We start from the raw sequence: 24,122 nt of genomic DNA, 5'->3' as shown, positions 1-24,122 counted from the left end.
ATCCAAGAACACATTAAAAGGATCATACACCATGATCAACTGGGATTTATCCCAGGGATGCAGGATTCTTCATTATGCGCAAACCAATCAATGTGATACACCATATTAACAAACTGAAGAATAAAAAACATATGATCATCTCAATAGATGCAGAAACAGCTTTTGACAAAATTCAACACCCATTTATGATAAAAACTCTCCCAAAAGTGGGTATAGAGGGAACCTACCTCAACATAATAAACGCCATATATGACAAACCCACAGCAAACATCATTCTCAATGGTGAAAAACTGAAAGCATTTCCTCTAAGGTCAGGAACAAGACAAGGATGTCCACTCTCACCACTATTATTCAACATAGTTCTGGAAGTCCTAGCCACAGCAATCAGAGAAGAAAAAGAAATAAAAGGAATACAAATCGGAAAAGAAGAAGTAAAACTGTCACTCTTTGCAGATGACATGATACTATATATAGAGAATCCTAAAGATGCCACCAGAAAACTACTAGAGCTACTCAATGAATTTGGTAAAGTAGCAGGATACAAAATTAATGCACAGGGGCTTCCCTGGTGGCGCAGTGGTTGAGAGTCCGCCTGCTGATGCAGGGGACACAGGTTCGTGCCCCGGTCCGGGAAGATCCCACATGCCGCGGAGCGCCTAGGCCCGTGAGCCATGGTCTCTGAGCCTGTGCGTCCGGAGCCTCTGCTCCACAATGGGAGAGGCCACAACAGTGAAAGGCCCGCGTACCGCAAAAAAAAAGAAAAAAAAATTAATGCACAGAAATCTCTTGCATTCCTATACACTAATGATGAAATAATCTGAAAGAGAAATTAAGGAAACACTCCCATTTACCACTGCAACAAAAAGAATAAAATACCTAGGAATAAACCTACCTAGGGAGACAAAAGACCTGTATGCAGAAAACTGTAAGACACTGATGAAAGAAATTAAAGATGATACAAACAGATGGAGAGATATACCATGTTCTTGCATTGGAAGAATCAATATTGTGAAAATGACTATACTACCCAAAGCAATCTACAGATTCAATGCAATCCCTATCAAATTACCAGTGGCATTTTTTACAGAACTAGAACAAAAAAATCTTAAAGTTTGTATGGAGACACAAAAGTCCCCGAATAGCCAAACCAGTCTTGAGGGAAAAAAACAACAGCTGGAAGAATCAGACTCCCTGACTTCAGGCTATACTACAAAGCTACAGTAATCAAGACAATATGGTACTGGTACAAAAACAGAAATATAGATCAATGGAACAGGATAGAAAGCTCAGAGATAAACCCACACACCTATGGTCAACTAATCTATGACAAAGAGGCAAGGATACACAATGGAGAAAAGACAGTCTCTTCAATAAGTGGTGCTGGGAAAACTGGACAGCTGCATGTAAAAGAATGAAATTAGAACACTCCCTAACACCATACACAGAAATAAACTCAAAATGGATTCGAGTCCCAAATGTAAGACCGGACACTATAAAACTCTTAGAGGAAAACATAGGAAGAACACTCTTTGACATAAATCACAGCAAGATCTTTTTTGATCCACCTCCTAGAGTAACGGAAATTAAAACAAAAACAAACAAATGGGACCTAATGAAACTTAAAAGCTTTTGCAAAGCAAAGGAAACTACAAACAAGACGAAAAGACAACCCTCAGAATGGGAGAAAATATTTGCCAAGGAATCAACGGACAAAGGATTAATCTCCAAAATATATAAACAGCTCATGCAGCTCAATATTAAAAGAACGACCCAATCCAAAAATGGGCAGATGACCTAAACAGACATTTCTCCAAAGACATACAGATGGCCAAGAAGCACATGAAAAGCTGCTCAACATCACTAACTATTAGAGAAATGCCAATCAAAACTACAATGAGGTATCACCTCACACCAGTTAGAATGGGCATCATCAGAAAATCTACAAACAACAAATGCTGGAGAGGGTGTGGAGAAAAGGGAACCCTCTTGCATTGCTGGGGGGAATGTAAATTGATACAGCCACTATGGAGAACAGTATGGAGGTTCCTGAAAAAACTAAAAATAGAATTACCATATGACCCAGCAATCCCACTACTGGGCATATACCCTGAGAAAACCATAATTCAGAAAGACACATACACCCCAATGTTCACTGCGGCACTATTTACAATAGCTGGGTCATGGAAGCAACATAAATACTCATCAACAGACAAATGGATAAAGAAGATGAGGTACATATATACAATGGAATATTACTCGGCCATAAAAAGGAATGCAATTGGGTCATTTGTAGAGACGTGGATGAATCTAGAGACTGTCATACAGAGTGAAGTAAGTCAGAAAGAGAAAAACAAATATCGTACATTAACGCATATATGTGGAACCTAGAAAAATTGTACAGATGAACTGGTTTGCAGGGCAGAAATTGAGACACAGATGTAGAGAACAAACATATGGACACCAAGGGCAGAAAGCAGCTGGAGGGGTGATGAATTGGGAGACTGAGATTGACATTTATATACTAATATGTATAAAATGGATAACTAATATGAACCTGCTGTATAAGAAAATAAATAAAATTAAATTAAAAAAATTTTTTTATATCTGTGTAGTGCTTTAAAAGTATTGAGTCTAGTAATGTTCCTGATTACAACTGCCAACAGCCTATCAACTTATCTGTCTTTGACAAAAAATTTAAACTCATTCTACTAAGAATTTGCATATGAGAACATAACTTCAATTATAATATAAGGTAATAGGAAAATAAAATTGAATTACGAAAATACACTTGACAGACTTGGTATTTTAAAATTATATTGTCAGATCACTAGTTGTAATATCCCCAAACTGAAAACTACCCAAATGCCCAATTGCATTAGAATGAATAAATAAATTATGGTTTAGTTACACAGCGGAATATTATATAGCAATGAGAAAAGATCAAGTACAACTACATACAATATGGATGAATCTCACAAACATGTTGAGCAAGAAAAGCAAGTCACAAAGAATAAATGCTGTATGATTCCATATGTAAAGCCCCAAAACAGACAAAAATAGTCTATCCTGTTAGAGGTCAAGACAGCACTTAGCCTTCAAGGGGAGCACAAAGCATGCTTCTGGGATGCTGGTATTTTGCTTCTAGTTTCAAGTGCTGGTTTGTGAAATTTCACTGAACTGTACACCTATATTTGTACTTTTCTCTATGTATTTCAACTAAAACTTGATAACTTTATATATATATACATACACACATATATATATGTAAATATATGACATGAATATTTTCATTGTAAAAGTAAATACTCCATTCTGGATACATTACAAAATGCAGAAAATATATAGTACCAATCAATCATAATCTCATATTCGAAAAGATACCTGTAATTTGATAGATTTCCTCATTTTTCTATAAATGTCACATAGTTAAGAACATAGAATACATACAATTTTACTTAAATGTGAGGTTAAATTATATCAAAACATACCTACGTAAAATAATTATGTGTATTAAGCATTTTCTATTTTCAAAATGTGTTCCTTCATAAGCAAAATACGACTACAAATTTAGCTATCATATACAAACACAATTTACTTTAAAATCACCTAGTAATATACTTCTGTGTGTGAGCTACTTTTTTGCTATTTACAAACAATGCTATGATAAATACCTGTCTTTGTCTATATTAATTATAAGTCAAAATTTACTTCCTTAGGAGAGATACCTCGAGATAGAATTACAAGAGCCAATGTTCTTGCATTAAAATTAGCAAAAGATAAAATATTGCTATAACATGAGGACAGAGGTTTGAAAAAGCAACAAAATGGAGAGCCTATCCTCCTTTCTTCACTTGTCTTTTCTTTTAGAAGTGCTCCTTAGGCAGTAGAGTCCTTTCGTAAAGCAAAATCTGTGGTTTGAAAGTCTAAGACGTGAGGCTTGATGATACCGCAGTAGTAGACACATAGAAGGTACTGGAAGAAGTTTTCTGAATTGAGTGAAAAATCTTAGGCAGAAAAGTCAGTCTGATTCTACCTTGTGCTTGATCCCCACTTCTTCTACATACCCTTAGAGTAGTAATTCTCCAAGTGTGGTCCAGGGCTAGCAGTATCAGCTTCACCTAGGAACTTGTTAGAAATATAAATTCTCAGACCCCACCCCAGACCTACTGAATCAGAAACTCTGGAGTCAATCTTTATGAGATGCCCTCCAGGTGATTCTGTTGCTAAAATTTAAGAACTACTGGACTAAAGCACTCTAAACCTCCAGGCGTACTAAGAAAACATCACCTTTATTAATCAGGGAATGGAAAAAAGATAAATAATTTTTAGAAACTATTATTCTAATTGCTACTTTGCTCATCTGAGAGACTGAGGGCCTTCATGTCAGATAAATGTTTTCATCTTCTGTTCCACTTCTTTTAGATTTGTAATTTACATGTCTGCAGTGTCAGTCATGCTACTCGTCACACTTTAATGGGTCCCAAATGGACTCACTAAAGGGGATGTAAAGGATGTCACTGAAGAAAGGGATGACAAAACAGGTCCTGGCTTATTCTGAGATATGCAAAAAATTGGATTTAATTAGTTTCACAGGCAGAAAATGAAAGAAGTAATTTGTATTACCAGTAAATCCTGATAGCAATTTCCTTTTACTTCAAAATACAGCTTGTAATTAAATGTATTCAGGCTGGTCTTTTTCAATAATTTAACCAGCAACTTGCAGACATTTTCTACATAATTGATACAATGATAAGGAAAGGCTCAAATATCAAAGGAACAATGAAGGAAGTAAAGGAGAAGAGAATTAATATTTTATTGGGCACCCACTACATGCTAAGCATTATGCATAAAGCTTTACACATGAGAGTTAAATAAGAAAATATAATCCCTCCAAGGTAGGTATTACAATCACCAAAGCACAAATGTGAAAATCAGAAGAGAGATTTAGTATATTTCCGATGTTATCAATTGTAGATCTAGTAAATAGCAAAGCTGAAATTTGAAGCTCTGCTTCACCGATTCCAAAACCTGACCCTTTTCAAATATATCAAACTTACTTTACAACATGAAGCAAAATACAATGTGTTTTCATTAGAATGAATAAAAAACTCCTAAAGAAATATAGTTAGTAAAATTTTACCAACTTTTAATAGTTTTCCTATTTAGTATTTTTTAAAGACACAGCTACCATTTTTATTTACTAGGTAATTTATAAAGCAGAGGAGAAACCAGGTTAAATTCAGAAGAGGCAATTTAATCTTTCCTAAATAACATTTGCAATTTAAATTGCCAAAACACTGTGTTGGCAACAAAGCTGTTAAACAACTTTAAGGCATGATTTTTGATATTTTGCTTTTAGATTTGGCAACTCATGCAAATTTTATGTTGGTCATAAACAAGATAAATTTAAATGAGGAAATTCAAAAAAAGAAAACATTTAAGAAGTTGATTTTAGAACTAAGTTCCAATTGACAATCAAAATTATCATCTTCCCTTAGTGCTGTGGGTTTGAAATTAACCAGTACCAATAGTTGTTACCAATAGTAAGCAAGATGGCTAGCTAAGTTAAAGGTGTGGAAAAGTTTTCTTCTAGAAGACAGTGAGCCATATAGGAATAGGAAATAAAAACAGGCAATTAGATCAACTCCATTTTCCAACTACCTAGCAAATAAGAAATCACATAAAGAAGGACCTTTTAACATCAACAGTATTCTACTCTGCCAACTAAGTTACAAGCTGATTCACTGAAAATGAATTTTGAAATACTACAGAAACAAGACTGCAGATATCCTTTCCTCCAAAAAGAATAATATCCATTTATCATCCTTTCATAAGAAATAGTGACTCGTTATTTCAAGATATTAAAAATAGGTATCATCATGTCACGCTCTATAATAAAGCAATTTATATTAACTATCAGAATAGAGAATAAAAATGTATATTAAAAAATGGGGAGGGCTTCCCTGGTGGCGCAGTGGTTGCGAGTCCGCCTGCCGATGCAGGGGACACAGGTTCGTGCCCCGGATCGGGAAGATCCCACATGCCGCGGAGCGGCTGGGTCCGTGAGCCATGGCCGTTGAGCCTGTGCGTCCGGAGCCTGTGCTCCGCGACGGGGGAGGCCACAACGGTGAGAGGCCCATATACCACAAAAAAAAAAAAAGGGGGGGGGAACCCATTTTATTCGGTCTCAGGTACAACATACTGTGTTATCAAAATTATTTATAAATCTAGAACATGCAATCAAAACACAGAACAAAGTTATGTAATTCTACCTAACCACAATATACATTGCGAAAGCAGTTAACAGGAAGATAAAAGATGTAGTAAGCACAGTCTATTTAAAAACATTTTAATTTTTCCTTTATTTTTTGTTTTAAATCAGGAACTTAACGTTTATTTCTAAAAGATCATTCTTATTTTAGTATTTAATTATGTAGTATGGTAAACTAAACATGATTATTTAAATAAAACTTATCTTGTAGATAAACACAAGAGAAAAAAAGATCAGAAAAATACAAAAGAGAAAAAGATCAGATGGCACCGGTCCTACAGGAAAAGCAAGCTACTGGATTGAACAGGTCGATAAAACTACTTGTAGAATGTGTTACTCTATTATCAGATCATTAAGATATTTTTAAATATCCTGAAAACAAATTCAGATTCAAAAGGCAAAGCCAGAACCATTCACTGTGTTTATTAAAATACAATCTCTCAGTAAGCCTCACACAGCAAGAGAGGCCCAACTTACCCTACCATGACCTCAGATTTAGAAGCCTGCCAAAGAATTTTCATAGAAATAGCAACCAAATGTCGCTTATACCTACTGTTCAAAGAAATATAAAATAAAACAAAGCTTACTAGATATTTGAGGACTTAAATTTGTTAAGTAAAATTAAAAAAAAAATGGGGCAAACGTTAGCAGCCTTTTTAATAAAACATATAACTCCAAAATATACAAGCTACTCTCTTTTTAAGATTTTGAGGACTGAAATAATCTCTAATACCAGTTCCTTACCCTTTCACCTTTCCAGCTCCTTTTAAACTTCTTCTCATCAAGGAAGGTAAGTTCTCACATTCCCTTCTTAGCAGACATGCATTCATATGGCCCCTATAAGGAGCCATTCCAGCAACACTTTTGGGAAAACTCTGAATTCCTTCTCTTCCTACTGCCTTACCCACAAAATGCTTTCTTTTATTTCTGTTTCCAGGCTGTGAAGATCTTTTAAAAAAACGTTACAAAACCTGAACAATTGGTTCCACTATAAACGTATGTACTGTCTAACCTCAACTGGTTCCCTGCTGTTACACAGGGATTCCAGAATCATCTCTAGATTATAAGGGATTAAAAATAGTACAAAACAGGCTCTAATCAACAATACTCTCCAAATGGAGAACTCATAAGCTCCTCTCAAAATTAAGTGGTGTTAGGCTTCCCTGGTGGTGCAGTGGTTAAGAACCTGCCTGCCAATGCAGGGGACACAGGTTCAAGCCCTGGTCTGGGAAGATCGTACATGCCACAGAGCAACTAAGCCCGTGTGCCACAACTACTGAGCCTGTGTGCCACAACTACTGAGCTCACATGCCACAACTACTGAAGCTTGCACGCCTAGAGTCCATGCTCTGCAACAAGCGAAGCCTCCACAATAAGAAGCCCGCGCACCGCAACGAAGAGTAGCCCCCGCTTGCCGCAACTAGATAAAGCCCACGCACGGCAACGAAGACCCAACGCAGCCAAAAAAATAATTCATTTTTTTAAAAATTAAGTGCTGTTTATGCAAGGAATCCAAAGTTTTTGTGACATGTAAAAATCAATGTAGCTCACCATATTCATGGGCTAAAATTACTCCCACCATATATAATCACTGCAATAGGTGCAGAAAAAAAACATTTAACCAAAATCCACCATTCATTATCAAAACACTCAGAAAACTTAGAAGGGAAACTTACTCAACCAGTTGCAGGGTGGCTATGAAAATTCTACCAGCTAACATCATACCTAATAATAAAAGACAATACTTTCCTCCTAAGATCAAGAACAAGGCAAGGATTTATGCTCTCTCCATTTCTACTTAACCTTGAACTGGAAGTCCTAATCAGTGATGTTAGGAAAGAAAAAGAAATACAAATTGGAAAGGAAAAGTTAAACTTTTTATTTACAGATGACGTGAGAGTATATAAGGGAAATCCTAAAAAATCCACAAAAGAATTACTAGAAATAAGTTTCACAAGGGAGCAGGCTACAAAAGATACAAAAACCAACTGTGTGTCTACATACTTGCAAAGAACAACTAGATACTGAAATTAAAAATACCATTTACAGGGACTTCCCTGGCAGTCCAGTGGTTAAGACTCCACACTTCCACTGCAGGGGGCACATGTTTGCTCCCTGGTCAGGGAACTAAGACCTTACATCCCACATGCCACGCAGCGTGGCCAAAAAAAGAAAAAAGAAAAGAAGAAAAAAGACACCACCAATAACAAAAATATCATTTACAAAAAAAAAAAAATCCTGGAACTAATACATGATTATAGCAAGGTTGCAGGATACAAGGTTAATAAATAAAAGTCAACTGCTTTCTTATATACCAACAATGAATAACTGGAGTTTGAAACTACGAACACAAGGCCATCTACATTAGCACCAAAAAATGAAATACTTAAGGATATATCCAATAATATGTATAAGATCTATATGTGGAAAACTACCAAATTGTGATGAAAGAAATCAGAGATCTAATTAATGGAGAGAGAAGTCCATGTTTATGCATATAAGAATTAATATTGTTAAGATGTCAGTTATTCCCACTGATGTACAGAGTCAATGCAATCTCAATCAAAATCCCAGCAAGTTATTTTGTAGATATCAACAAACTGACTCTAAAGTTTACACAGAGAGGCAAAAGACCCAGAATAGCCAACACAATATTGAAGAAGAAAAGTTGGAGGACTGATACCACCCAACCTCAAGACTCACAGTCATCAAGGCAGTGTGGTATCAGCAAAAAAATAAGAAAATAGATCAGTGGAATAGAATAGAGAGCCCAGAAAAAGACCTACACAAATACTTTCAACTAGACTTTGACAAAGGAGCAAAGGAGCAAAGGCAATTCAATGGATAAAGGACAGTCTTTTCAACAAATGAGGATGAAACAACCAGACATCCACATGCAGAAAAAAAAAAAGAATTAGACACATACTTTACACCTGTCACAAAATTAACTCAAAATGAATCACAGACCTAAATGTAAACTGTAAAACTCCTAGAAGAAAAATAAGAGAAAAATCTAACTGACCTTCAGTGTGGTAATGACTTTATAGATACAACACCAAAAAGTGTGATCCATGAAAAAAAAAAATGAGGCTTTAATGTTGGACTTCATTAAGATGAAAACTTCTCTGTGAAAGATACTGTTTCTCTAACTACCAGATAAGGAATGTCAAGCCTTTGTGTATCCTTACAAGAAACATGATACGTGTGCTTGTTACGTCACTTCTTTTTAAACAAATGGTTATTCGGCACATTGTTCTGCACTTTGCTTTTGTTAATAATGTGTCTTTGTAGATCATTCCATACTTGTACATAGCTTTCTCACTCCCAATTTTACATCTGCACAGAACCCCATTACATGTATTGAACATAATCTATTTAGCCAGATCTTACTGATGGATTTACACTGTTGCCAATATTTTGCTATTACATACAATACTACAAAGATTAAATGTTATTTCCCAAATTTATAAACATATCAGTAGAATACATTCCTAAAACTGGAACCACTTGGTCAAAGGAAATGTGAATGTTAAATTAATAAATACTGTGAAATTGCTTCCCATAAAGGTTATGCTCCCACCAGCAGTATAAGAGAGCACATTATCCTACACCCTTGACAACAGTGTTTTACCAAACTTCTTAATACTCGCCAGCCTTATAGAGTGAAAAATGGTACTCAAGTGTAATTTTAAATTACGTATGGTTTGTGAATGAGGTAGAGTGCCTTTTTATCTGTGTTAAGAACCATTAATATTTTTCGGTGAACTGTTTATTCATAAGTTTTGCCCATTTCCTAAAAATTGGATTGCTGGGTAGATTGTTGCTTTCATCACAATACAATATTTCTCTTTGTCCCTTTAATAGCTTGAGGCTGTTAGTATATTTATTTAGTATCAATATTGTTTTGCTCATGGTACATCTTTGGCCATTTTTTTGTTTTTAATCTTCCTTAGATTCAAGACTTGTGAATATATTTTTAGTTCCAAAACAACTTTCTTGGTGTTCCAACTGTATCCTCTTGAGAGTTCCATTCTTCTTTCTTCCTGTCATGCTCTCTCTTACCTTTCCATTAGTTCTGCCTCCATAGGAGGAATCTGATTATCCAGGGATATTCCCTCTTTTGAGTTGCTGCATTCCTTTTAGTAGGTTGTCATTTCCATAGCTGTAGGCTACTGCAATCTCTTGGACAGTGCAGAACTGGCAGTGAGTAAAAGATACACATATTTTCAATCTGATGTGCAAGCAATGAAGGAGCTGGCAAGGTGGCACTGCTAGCTCTGCTGAGGACATAAAGGAGCAAGAGGAGGATACACGGCAGGGCTCATCTACCTGCAGAGACACAAGCAATTCAGCCCACAGCAGCTGCCTGAGAAACGCATACAGCTTACAGGCAAATATGGCCTCTTTCACATGCCAGAACCACCCAAAGATATAGCCCAAGAAACAGCATGTACCTCTCAGATAATGAAGGAATCCCTGGCTTCAACAAAGGTTCCGCTGGGCTTTCAACACTAGAGATAATGAAGCCCTGAGTTACACTATCTTTTTCTTTCATTTAAAAAAATAATACAGGGCTTCCCTGGTGGTGCAGTGGTTAAGAATCTGTTTGCCAATGCAGGGGACATGGTTTCAATCCCTGGTCCGGGAAGATCCCACATGCCGCGGAGCAACTAAGCCCATGTGCCACAACTACTGAGCCTGCGCTCTAGAGCCCGTGAGCCACAACTACTGAGCCCACGAGCCACAACTACTGAACCCGAGAGCCACAACTACTGAAGCCCACACATCTAGAGCCCATGTTCTGCAATAAGAGAAGTCACCACGATGAGAGGCCCACACACTGCCATGAAGAGTAGACCCCGCTCGCCTCAACTAAAGAAAGCCCATGCGCAGCAACGAAGACCCAACACAGCCGGAAATAAATTTGTAATAAAGTAAAATAAAATAAAAAATAATACACAAAAAAAAATAATACACAATTACATGATTTATGACAAGGATATATGAATACTCAACTGCTTTTGAATCCTCTGCTACTCGCCTGGTTATGGCAGAATAAAATCATCTTCAGGCTTGTTCTTATTTTAATTAATTATGTAACTTTTAGACCTCCAACTCTTAGATAGATGCCCTAAGACAAAAAGCTCAGAAACCTTCCTCACTGAATACCTTAACACTTTGTTTCAAAAGGCATTCAAGGCAAGTTCCTTCTTTATACATTTCTCAAAGGTTAGATAAGTAAATATTTGCATTAAAAGTCTGGAAATGCTATGGCAAAACAAGCTCTTGCAGTTCAATATGTACTTAGTATGCAAAAGGGAAGGGAGGGGAGGGATAAATTAGGAGTTTGGGGTTAGCAGATACAAACTACTATATATAAAATAGATAAACAACAAGGTCCTACTGTATAGCACAGGGAACTATATTCAATAACTTGTAATAACCTATAATGGAAAATAATATGAAAAAGAATATATTTATATGTATAACTGAATCACTTTGATGTACACCAGAAACTAACACAATGTTGTAAATTAACTATATTTCAATAAAAAATAAACTTTTAAAAATTTACTGAATATATATAACTGCGCTAGATGCCAAGCTAGACTCTAAAGACAAAAATATGAAAAAAGACCCTGGGCTTCCCTGGTGGTGCAATGGTTAAGAATCCGTCTGCCAGTGCAGGGGACACAGGTTCGAGCCCTGGTCCAAGAAGATCCCACATGCCGCGGAGCAACTAAGCCCGCAAGCCACAACTACTGAGCCCACGTGTTGCAAGTACTGAAGCATGTGCTCCTAGAGCCCGTGCTCAGCAACAAGAGCCCGTGCTCACCACAACGAAGAGAAGCCCCCGCTCGCCACAACTGGAGAAAGCCTGCACACGGCAACTGAAGACCCAATGCAGCCAAAAATAAAATAAATAAAATATAAATAAATTTATATATATAAAAAAAAGACACTGTCCTTAAAGAGCTCAGAGTCTAGTAAAAAAAGAAAGGACAATCTTATAAAGAAACACAATATAATGTGATAAGGACAATCACAAAGTATCTACAGGGTCCAAAGGTTAACACAAAGGAGGCTCAGTAACAAGGAGGTACAGAGGAATTCGTGCTCAGCTAGATTTTAAAGCATAAACAGGAATTTGCCCAGTGGCCAAGGGAATTATAGGTAGAAGGAAAGACACGCATTCTTTCAACAAAGTTCCAGTTTGGGACAGCTACTATGGAATAGTTACTTTGAAGTATCTATTCTACAGAAACAGTGATGAATAAGATAAAAAAGTCTCTGACTTCATGGAGTCAGGTGGGGACCAATAAGTAAATCAGTAAAATTAAAGTCCAGTGTGATAAATACTGCAATCAGGATAAGTAGAGAGTATTAGAGGCTTATGGGCCAAGTGGGTGTAAGACCTAAACTTAGATGCTAGGAATGAACAGAAATTAGCCAGATGAAATGTGTATCTATCAGGAGTGAAGTGAGGATGCTGTCAGAGAGGTATGGCATTATAGGAAGAGAAGAGAATACAGAAAGACAGACAGAGAGAGAGAGAGAGAGAGAGAGAGAGAAAAGAGAGGGGAGGGGAGGGGAGGGAGAAGAGGGACAGACAGACAAGAGAGAATGTAGTTCAGTGTAGCAGAAGCATAAATGTCTGAGATAAGGCTAAAGATGAAAGCAAGAACCATATCATGAAGGATCTTTTAAACTGGAGTTTGGACTTTATCTTGAGGGCAATAAGGAACAAAAAATGTTTTTTTAACTGGGGAAGACTTGTTCAGATTTGTGTTTGAGAAAAAGTATGTAGCTATAGTACAGTGAATGAAATAGAAAGACATAAAATCTCAAAGCAAGTAAAATAGCTACAGTAATCCAGGAAATAGTTTATCGTAGTCTGAACTAAGATAATAGCAGTGGAATAGAGAAAGCGGGTGGGGAGAACTGAGATATGTAGCTGGAATCAACAAGTCTTGTAAGTGATTTGACTGGGAGCAGAGAGGTCAAAAAAGGAGTCAAAGATGATGCTTCAGTTTCTGGTTTGGGCAAAGGGTGAAAGGTACTACTGTACTATCCAGTAAGATAAAGAAAAGGGAAAGTAGGTTTTGAGAGGGTGAAATAATCACTTTAATTATGGACAGACTGAGTCTGAGATGCACATAAGTTACTCAAATGAAGGTGTCCCATAAGCAGTTAAATATACAAAAACTCAACACAAAGGTTTGGGCCAGAGGTACAGATTTGAGAATCAATCATACACAAAGTAAAAGCAGTGAGAATAGATGAAATTGCCTAGGGAAAATGTACAAGATGAGGAAAAAAAACTAAGACATGGAGGGCTTCCCTGGTGGCGCAGTGGTTGACAGTCCGCCTGCCGATGCAGGGGACACGGGTTTGTGCCCCGGTCCGGGAGGATCCCACATGCCGCGGAGCGGCTAGGCCCGTGAGCCATGGCCGCTGAGCCTGCGCGTCTGGAGCCTGTGCTCCGCAACGGGAGAGGCCACAGCAGTGAGAGGCCCGCGTACCACAAAAAACAACAACAACAACAAAAAACCATGGAACACTAACATTTAGAAGACAAACAAAAGAAGAGCTAGGAGAGTAGACTGAAGGGAATGGCCAAAAAGGAAGATGAAAATATTAACAAGAGGAAAAGGAGTAAGCACTTAATGAATGCTTACTATGTGCTAGGGTTGTACTAAGTGATTTACGTGCACTACCTCATTTAATCCTTACATACCCTATGAGCAATTTACTGTTATTATCTGCATCGTTACAGATGTGACATTTTGGCTTAGAGATCACCTTGCTCAGATTTACACATTTGGTGGAGTATAAGAAGTGCAACCAAGATTACACCCTCATCCTCCAGAGCCCTTGTTCTTAACCACTACACTGTACTGCTTCCTGTAAGACTTAAAAAGTGTGGTATCACAGACACAAAGAAAAACAGTGATTCAAAAAGAAAGACACCACCCTAGTAACGATGAGCTCGCTTAGCACCAAGACCTTGATTTCTAACAACGTTCTCTATAAAAAGGAATCAGGACTCTTTCGGAAAATGGCTGATCTGAGGAATGGGCTGGAAATATGTCAAAGGGACACAGAAAAGCAACTGCACGCTCCCAAAGGCCATAGTCCTAACAATTTGAGCAAAAAAACTGAAGTAGTATTAGACTATGACCCAGACTGTACATCAAATATCCATGAGTCCATACTGGTATAAAGAAAGAATTAACTAAATAAATAAATAAATGGGGGAGAAGAGACAAATCTAGGGTGGAAGAATTCCAAACAGATCACGTAGATATTCACAACTCAAAGAAGTGGAGCAAACTCTCCACTCCTCAAGTGTGGGCTCCACATAATGAATTCCTTCCAAAGACTATGGTATGGAAAGGGGGAAGGGGTAGAGAGTGCCTTTACAGTAGAGAAACATGACAAACACTACATCAGCCAAGTGACCAAGGCTCACACCAATAATGATAAGTCATGTTGATACCCTTAATACGTTGTGATGAAAATGGCCCTTTATCTCTGTGGTCTTTCTCTCAAAAACCTATAACCCCAATCTAAGTATGAGAAAAACAATTAGAAAAATCCCAATTCAGGGACATTCTACAAAATACCTAGCCAGTACACCTCAAAACTGTCAAGTTACTAAAAACATGGGAAGTCTGAGATACTGTCACAGCCGAAAGAAGCAAAGGATGCATGATCATGAAATGTAACATGGTACCCTGAATGCTCTCCTGGAAGAGAAAAAGGACATTAGCTACAGACTAAGGAAGTCTGAATAAAGTATGAACTTGTATTCATTATAATGTATCAATACTGGCTCATTCATTATAAAATCTGTACTAGAATAATGTAGGATGTCAACAGTAGGGAAACTGAGTGAGGGGTTTATGAGACCTCTCTGTACTATTTCTGTGATTTCTCTATAAACCTAAAACTGTTCTAAAATTAAAAGGTTATTTTTAAAGGGTGGGGGGCACATTAACTGTGCCAAAAGCTGATAAACCGAAAACAAAAAAAGACAAAATCAAGGGCAGTTTCAATGGATTAATGGAGTCAAAAGCCAGATTACATTGGGCAGAGAAGTGAATGAAAGCTGAGAATGGGACTGTAAGTGTATAGCTTCTTTCAAGAAGTCTGATAATGATGGGGAAAACAAATGAGGGCTGGAAGGACAGATTAAGTTGAAGAAAATGTTTTTTGTTTAAATCAAGGTATAATTCACATACCCAAAAATTCACTGATTTCCAGTATATACACAAGGTTATATAGCTACAACCAGTATTTCCAGAACCTTTTCATGACTTCAAAAAGAAATGGTAAAATTAAAGAAGGCTTAGACAAATTGAATATGTTCATAAATAAGAAGACATAGCATTGTTAAGATGTCAATAAAACCAAAGTGAGTTAGAGATTCAGTGCAATCTCTATCAAAAATCTAACAGCCTGGGCTTCCCTGGTGGCGCAGTGGTTAAGAATCCGCCTGCCAATGCAGGGGACACGGGTTTGAGCCCTGGTCCGGGAAGATCCCACATGCCGCTGAGCAACTAAGCCCGTGAGCCACAACTACTGAACCTGTGCTCTAGAGCTCGCGAGGCACAACTACTGAAGCCCGTGTGCCACAACTACTGAAGCCCACACGCCTAGAGCCTGTGCTCTGCAACAAGAGAAGCCACCACAATGAGAAGCCTGTGCCCCGCAACAAAGAGTAGCCCCCACTCACTGCAACTAGAGAAAGCCCGCGTGCAGCAGCGAAGACCCAATGCAGCCAAAAGTTAATGAATAAATAAATAAATTTTTTAAAAAAATCTAACAGCCTTTTCCACAGAAATGGGAAATGTAATCTTCAAATTCATGCGGAATTGCAAGAGATCCTAAATAGCCAAAACAATCTCAAAGAAGAATAAAGTAGGAGGACTCACACTTTTTGACTTTGAAACATACTACAAAACTACAGTAATTAAAACATTATGGTATTGATATATGGACAGACATATAGACCAATGCAATAGAATAAAAAGTCCAGAAGTAAATCCTCACATATATGGCCAACTGATTTTTGACAGGGGTGCTAAGACCATTCGATGGTCAAAGGACAGTCTTTTTGACAAATGGTACTGGGAAAACTGGATATCCTTATGTCAGTTTGACCCTGACTTTGTATCATATACAAAACTTAACTCAAAATGGATCAAAGACCTAAACCAAAGAGCTAAAACTTTAAAATTCATGGAAGAAAACATTGGGGAAAATTTTCGTGACACTGGATTTGGCAACCACTAAATGGAAATGACACCAAAATCACAGGCAATAGTAGAAAAAATAGATTAACTGGACTTCATCAAAACAAAGAAGTTTTGCACATCAAAGGATACTATCAAGGAAGCAAAAAGACAACCTGATGAATGGGAGAAAATTTTTGCAAATCATTTATCTCATAAGGAATTAATATCCAGAACATAAAAACTTCTAGAACTCAACAACAAAGAACAAAAAATCCAATTCAAAAACGGGCAAAAGACTTGAGTAGACATTTCTTCAAAGAAGATATATGAATAGCAAATAAGCACATGAAAATACGTTCAATATTACTAGTCATTAGGGAAATGCAAATCAAAACCACAATAAGGTATCACTTCACACCTATAACGATGGCTATAATAAGTTAAGTGTTGGCAAGAATGTGAAGAAACTGGAACCCTTGTGCACTGTTGATGGGAATGTAAAATGGTACAGCTGCTGTAAAAATCGAAATGGCAATTCCTCAAAAAATTAAAAATAATTCTGTTATTTGACCCATATGACATATGACCCAGCAATTCCACTTTTGGACTATATCCGAAAGAACTAAATCAGGGTCTCAAAAAGATATCTGTACTCCCAGTTCACAGCAGCATCACTCACAATAGCTAAAATATGGAAGCAACCCATGTGTCCACTGATGGATGAATGGATAAGCAAAATGTGGTACATACTTAAAATGGAATGGTATCCACCTTAAAAAGGAAGGGAATTCGGCCATATGCTACCCCATGGGTGAAACTTGAGGACACTAAGCAAAATAAGCCAGTCACAAAAAGACAAATACTGTATAATTCTACTTGTATGAGGTACGTAGAGTAGTGAAAATCATGGATACAGAAAGTAGAATGGTTCTTGCCAGAGGCTTAAAGGAGGAGGAGAAAATAGGAAATTGTTTAATGGGTGTAGAATTTTAGTTTTGCAAGATGAAGAGTTACGGATATGAATGGTGTTGATGGTTGCACAATATGAATGTACTTAAATGCCACCAAACTGTACACTTAAAAATGGTTGAAGTGGTAAATTTTATGTTATGTGTGTTTTACCACAATTTTAAAAAACTGGGGAAAAAATGACAAGCATCAAGGCTTCAAGTATCTCTTTCATTCCTTCATAATACATTTTAATTCTTAGAATACTTCTACAGACCATTTCTACTCTTAAACTAGCAATTTTTATACTGAAATACAGATTTCTCTAGCCTTCTCTCCACCTTAGACATACATAGCCCACCTTAGACATAAAGCCTTTGAGGAAGCTGATGTTTCTCTCATAGCTATCTGTATTGTAACAGTAGACACTTTTGTTTTTACCTTTATATATGTATAATGGAAAAATTTAAACATATACAAAGGAAGAGAGACAAGAATAATGAAACCCCGTATAACTATCACCCAGCTTAAACCATTAACCAACTCACAGAGAATTCTGTTTTATCTATAATTCCACTCACTTTACTCTTCTTCCCTCACTGGATTATTCTGAAGCCAATCCCAAACACCATATCATTTCAACCATAAAGATTTCAGATGTTATTTCTACATACTAAAAGATACTGTTGAAAGATATATGGTGAAAGATACTGACAAGTGTCCTGCACAAATTCTTGTATGGATGGATCAGATTTCTGATATAAGCATTCCCCCAGTAAACCATCTACTTTACACAAAGGAATTACATATATATTCATTCATTCTACTGTATTCCTTAAAAGTTAAACCACTAGCAAATAGGGTCTCTCAAAACTCTCTCCCTCTCTCTCTCTCTCTCTCTCTCTCTCCCCCTCTCTCCACCTCTCAGAGGTAACTGACTTTTATATGATAAAAGTTCTTTGGAATATGACAGTTCTTTGGAATATAACACAGTAATATTATATAATTATTATACATAAAGTAATTCTTCATTTAACTGTTTATTTTATATAGCAAATGCAATAAAACTAGCTCAATGCAGAAAATTTTTATTCAACTGTCCTTACCTTTTGTTGGACTGAGATTCTGATCTATAAATCCTCTTAATTCTGCATTTGTAGAAGTCAAACCAACCTGAATAAAACAGTTTAAAAAATTATACATAGGATCTTAAATAATATGTGATCACTTAATAAGCTATTATTAATAACCTTCCACCAGAGGTCCATATCAAATATTATACATTGTCACATAAAGATGAGTTAATGATATCAACTATAGGAGCTGGATTAAAACATTGTCATTTTGCTTGAAATGGGAAAAATAATGCACTGTCCAGATCAAGATAAAAATTAATGAAATAATGTTACTTATGAGCAGATGTGAGATCTACAGATTTCACTGATGGTTTTTTTTTGAAAGCAAGTAATCTGGCAACCATGAAGTTTGCAAAAGATATACCAAAATTCCACCCTCATTGCTGCCCTTAATTTTTACTGTTCACAATCACTGTATATAATGCTTTTAAACATTATGACCTGTAATGGACCAAATAAAGACCATTAATACCATAACGCAGACATGAGGTCCACTGGCCTTGGGTTCATCCTGCAGTTCATCAAGCCCACTATGTGTATGGCCGTGGTCAAGTCACACAAGCTCTCTATATCTCGGTCTCCTCGTCCATAAATTAGAGGCCGCTAAAGGTGCTTACCAATTCAGGTTGTTAGAAAGATTAAGAAAAAGAATTCATGTAAAGCACAGGGCTTGGCACAAAGTGCTCCATCCATTTTAATGTTCATTACTGTTTGTAAGATACTTGAGGGACTACCTAAAGCAAGTGTGTTCATAAATTCTCCTTTAGACAATATATTTCTTTTAATGTGATGTCTACTGGACTACTTGGAATCATAAGCTGAATATGGTAGTATCAGCAAGCGGAGTTTTAAAATTTCATTATAGATAGAGCCAGCAGGAAAAAACCCTCTATTTTTAAAAACTTGTCACAAAGCAAGTATCCAATAAATGGTTCTACTGTTACTACTGTATTATTGTTTTAATCCTTGTAGATTTGTAACCTTGAAACATCCACGCTAATTTGGTACCCCAAACATCCCCTCAAAGTACTAACACACCGAAAGGATTTTAAGGCACACGTAGTTCTGCAAGTTTGTATCTGTGTACTTGCTTTATGTTTTTAAACTATCCACTGCTTTAACACTGTATATTCTTCAAAACCACTCATTTGATACTTCATAATTTCATAATATAAGAGCTAATTATTTCATTATTTAGGAATTCAGATGTTCTACTAACAGCTATTTCTTTTTTTCAAGAGATGCTACCAGAAATATTTCTACATATCGCTCACATCATCGAAAAGTAATTCTGATGCAAACCTATGTCTGGCATCTCATATTAAATTTTTATGGAAGCGGCTGAAGACAGAGGCATCTAAAACATAGCCTCTTAATTCTATGTAGATAATGGTGCAGATCCTTAATCCTGTCTAGCTTCTCGTAAGTATTCTATGAGAAGTAAACCTTTTGCAACACAATTTCCAAAAAATACCACTGCATGGATTTCCAGAGCTGCTCACAAATACTAACGTTAAGCGTTCAATTTGTAAATGCCAAGAGTTTACTGTGATCACTAACATGCCTCTCCTTTTTAAGCTCTTCTACTACAAAAAAAGAGAAAGGCGAAATGTTTGTTGGTGCTCTACTGTACACAGAAAGCAAAGAAGGCAAAGACAGCCTTTAATATATTCCATGCTTCATACAATGTGATTATTTAATACATTACAATAACTTCAAAAGTATCCGTTTATACCTTTTTGTTATTATACAAAGATAACGGCAAAAACCTCAACCAAAACCACATATTCACAGACGAGAGTTCAGTTACTGGATTACTGTTACATTTAAACACCTGCTCTTACTGTTTAACTTTTGCTGCTTCTAAGTGAAGTAGCAAACGAATTAGGAAATGTTTTAAGCAGCTGTACACCTGCACCTTAGTGAACAACGGGTTATACCCCAAAAAGATAAAAGTCAATTGTAAATCAATAGTGTGTGTACTTTTGGTCTAATGGATGGAGGGGAGGTGTTTGTATTCAGAGCTTAAATAAATACTACTAAAATTTATTTAATTAGAACTTCAAAAATGTATTAATTTCTGCTTTCATAAACACTGTATAGTTTAAAGATTCAAAGAAAAAGTAGACATGCAAGTAGAAAAAGTTGGGTAGGAAAGGCATTTAAAAATATTAGCTATTCTTTCTTTATTCTGTCCATTTAAAAAGGATCTTTCTATATAATGTTTCTCAGATCAAGAGAAAAAAGTAAACTGATTTTATATAAAATTTTTCATCTAATAAGATCCTGAGAAAAGTTTTCTATCAGGATATTCAAACACTGTGTTGCATACTGTAAGCAGTCACTAAATGTCTATTGAATAAAAAATATCCAAAGCCCAAATGTTAAGAGTCAAACGATATTCCCCAATAACAGCATTATAATTTCACTGATCTTTAACATTTCAGACTGATATAACTGAAAGATTCAAAGCAAGATTGTCTGTGGTCAAAGTTCAGCTCTACCATTCATTCACAAGCAAGGTATTCTTAGAACAGTCACTGCAAAATGAGAATGACAATACACATGTGTACAACTCAGACAGCTCTTTAGACCAAATTAAATAATTATGTGAACATGTTTGTTAATGGCAAAGCAATATTCAAGTTTCGGTAGTTAATTCAAAGGGCAATGGCCTTACTACTTCAACACTGACCTAGACAATTCATAAGAGAGACACAAATGACCAATAAACACAGAGAATACCAATTTGACCTAACTAACAATTAGAGAAATGTAGTAAATTACATACCATTTTTTTGCTGATTAGATTGACCAAGATTAGAAAGAAAATAAAGGGAAATGGCACTCTCATACACCACCGGTGAATATGTAAATTGGTGCAACCTTTCTGAAATGCAATTTAGCAATATGAATCAAGAGTCCAAAAAGTACATACTCTTTGGGCCAGTAATTTCATAAGACTTTTGTTTCATGGAAATAATCCAATGAGTAAACAAAAATAAACAAAAAGTTAAAAAAAAAGAGAAAAAATGGAAATAACGGCCAATATTAGGAAACTAGTGTAATGTCCATAGAATAGATAACATAAAAGAGCAATTTAACATGATGTTACAGAGTTATCAAGACAATAAAAGGTTTTCATCATAGAGACTAAGCTAAATAGTAGGTTACAAAACAGTCTGGCCTCATTTTTATTAAAAAAATATAGTATACATAGATTTTGGTGTATATATATATATATATTTGTGTATATACCAGATGTGTTCTTAGGCAGAATTTTGCTGATAATCTCTAGGCTAGTTTCTTTTCTTTATCTGTACTTTCTAATTTTTCTGTAATGAGTATTATGGCTTACATATTGTTAAAAGATTCTTTGACAAGGCAAAAAATTACACCTCAAAGCATCTTTCAAATTCTTTATTGTATACTAAGTGAACTTAAGTGAGAACACATCTCCATTTTTGGAGATACTAGAAGAGTATCACTGGATACTAGATACTACCTGATAACAATTTTGTCCCAGATACAATGAATCAGCTCTGCAGAACTTCCTTTTGCAAAATGAAACATCCCACACTCCCTGCAGTTCTGGTAGGGCTGTTCATCTTGGAGCCTCAAATGTGCTATGACAATAGGAGTGGACCCATGACCCACAGTGAAGCAGCAAACCACTTATGGTACCCTACTTCCTTCTCTACTTGTCTAAGCGTGTGGGCCAAGCAGAGTTAACCAGAGCTCCTCCATGGAATTTGAAATATAAATACTAAAAAAGAAAAGTTCCCTCTCTTCTTCTGAGAGAAGCATTATAAGGCCAATGTAGGCTATTATGCCACAATATAGAGCCAAGAGTTGGAAAAAGGGAGGCAGAGCCCTGATGCCTATCATTTTCCTGAACCCGGTTGTATTTGAAGCCAGAGTACTCCAGACTTTTCAGTTATGCCAATCAACACATTCCACGTTTTGCCTTAAGTGATTCTGAATAGGGTTTCTAACACCTGCAACCATAAGAGACCTAGGATGGCATGGCTGAGGCAAAACTAACGTTTCACAAAAAACTGTTCTCATAAGAGAAATGCAAAATGAGAAACAGGAACTGAAGATGCAAATATTTGAACATATGTTTAATAATGCTTCCACAGGGCTTCCCTGGTGGCGCAGTGGTTGAGAGTCCGCCTGCCGATGCAGGGGACACGGGTTCGTGCCACGGTCCGGGAGGATCCTACGTGCCGCGGAGCGGCTGGGCCCGTGAGCCCAGCACGTCCAGAGCCTGTGCTCCGCAACGGGAGAGGCCACAACAGTGAGAGGCCCGCATACCGCAAAAATAACAATAATAATAATAATTCTTCCATAAAACCTGCGCAATCTCTTCTATATCTAAGAGTCACTTTTCAGCGGCATGTGACACAATTATCACTCCACCCCCACTTCCTGAAACACCGTCTTCACTTGGCTTCCACATCATCAGGGTAACGTTCTTTCCTTCCTTTCTGTCCATTCCTTCAGTGTCCTTTGCTGCCTCTCCTCCTCCCCAGTTGTTGGATATTCCCTGCATTCAGACCTTGGTCCTTATGTATTCTCTAGCCACGCATGAACTATATAATCTCATGGAATCATACTGCTTTAAAATAATCAATCTAATATGAAATGACTCCAAAATTTTTATATGCAGCCCCAAGCTTTCCCCTGAGCTCCAGAGTCATTATTAATCATTATATTAACTGCCTGGTCAATATCTCCACCTGGATGTTTTCATGGTCCCTCAACTTTAATATATTCAAAACAATTTTTGAGTTTGCCACAAAATCCTGCACTTCCCCAAGGGTTCCTCTTCTCATTAAACCGCAAAGGCACTTACCCAGTTACACAAGCCAAATGCTGAGAAATCTTTAACCTCTTCCCTGTCCCCATATCCTAATTACTCAATAAGTCCTGGTGGCTGTCCCTTCAAATACATCTTAGATTCAACTACTTTTCCCCATCTCTAATATCATTACCCCAGCTCAAGTCACCATACTCTGATGTCTGAACTACTGGGACAAGTACCAAATGAGTTCCCCACTTCTACTATGCCCCTCTGCAGTCTATTCACTCAGCAGCCAGACAAGCTTTTGAAAATGCTAAGTCAGGACATGAAACCATCCTCAAAACCTCCAATAGCTCCCCACTGACATTTAAAACACACGCTGCTCACCCCAGTGTTTGAGGCTCCCCATGACCTGGAGCCTCGCACTCTCCCCGGCTTAATTACTCTGTTCCGTCTTATCAACTGGTCCTTTGCTGCTCTTTGAACAGCCTCACTTTCTCCGGCCTCTACCTGGAATGCTCTTTCCCCAGATATTCACATGGCTGGCTCCTTCTTCTTGCACTGAGACTGAAGAGCATTCTTCTGTCTAAACATCATTTCCTTAAAGAGGACTCTTCTGAACACCTCGTTGAAAGAGATCTCCCTCATCGCTGTCACTTTCTCTCCTCTTACCCTGTTTTATTTTTCTTCATAACTGTTATCGTTACCTGACATTATAT

At 36.9% G+C, this 24,122-nt stretch overlaps 1 protein-coding gene across 5 annotated transcripts in view; it reads right to left on the bottom strand.

Moving 5' to 3' along the window:
• The window catches only part of TFDP2 (transcription factor Dp-2), a 172,427-nt gene that overhangs the window by 106,151 nt on the left and 42,154 nt on the right, over positions 1–24,122 (bottom strand). For 3 of the 5 annotated variants that reach the window (XM_079922942.1, XM_079922940.1, XM_079922941.1), the window contains exon 3: positions 18,567–18,633. The exons of 1 other annotated variant lie outside the window; for it this stretch is intronic. In XM_079922942.1, the coding sequence (XP_079779068.1) occupies positions 18,567–18,633 (67 nt within the window). Of the gene's footprint in view, positions 1–10,333; positions 10,469–18,566; positions 18,634–24,122 lie in introns of those variants that run through there. One more of the 5 variants, XM_079922934.1, reaches the window with a different exon arrangement.

The sequence above is a fragment of the Stenella coeruleoalba genome (genome assembly GCF_951394435.1).
Source record: "Stenella coeruleoalba genome assembly, chromosome: 5".
NCBI classification, from domain to species: Eukaryota; Metazoa; Chordata; class Mammalia; order Artiodactyla; family Delphinidae; genus Stenella; species Stenella coeruleoalba.
This window is presented reverse-complemented; position numbering and strand designations above follow the sequence as displayed.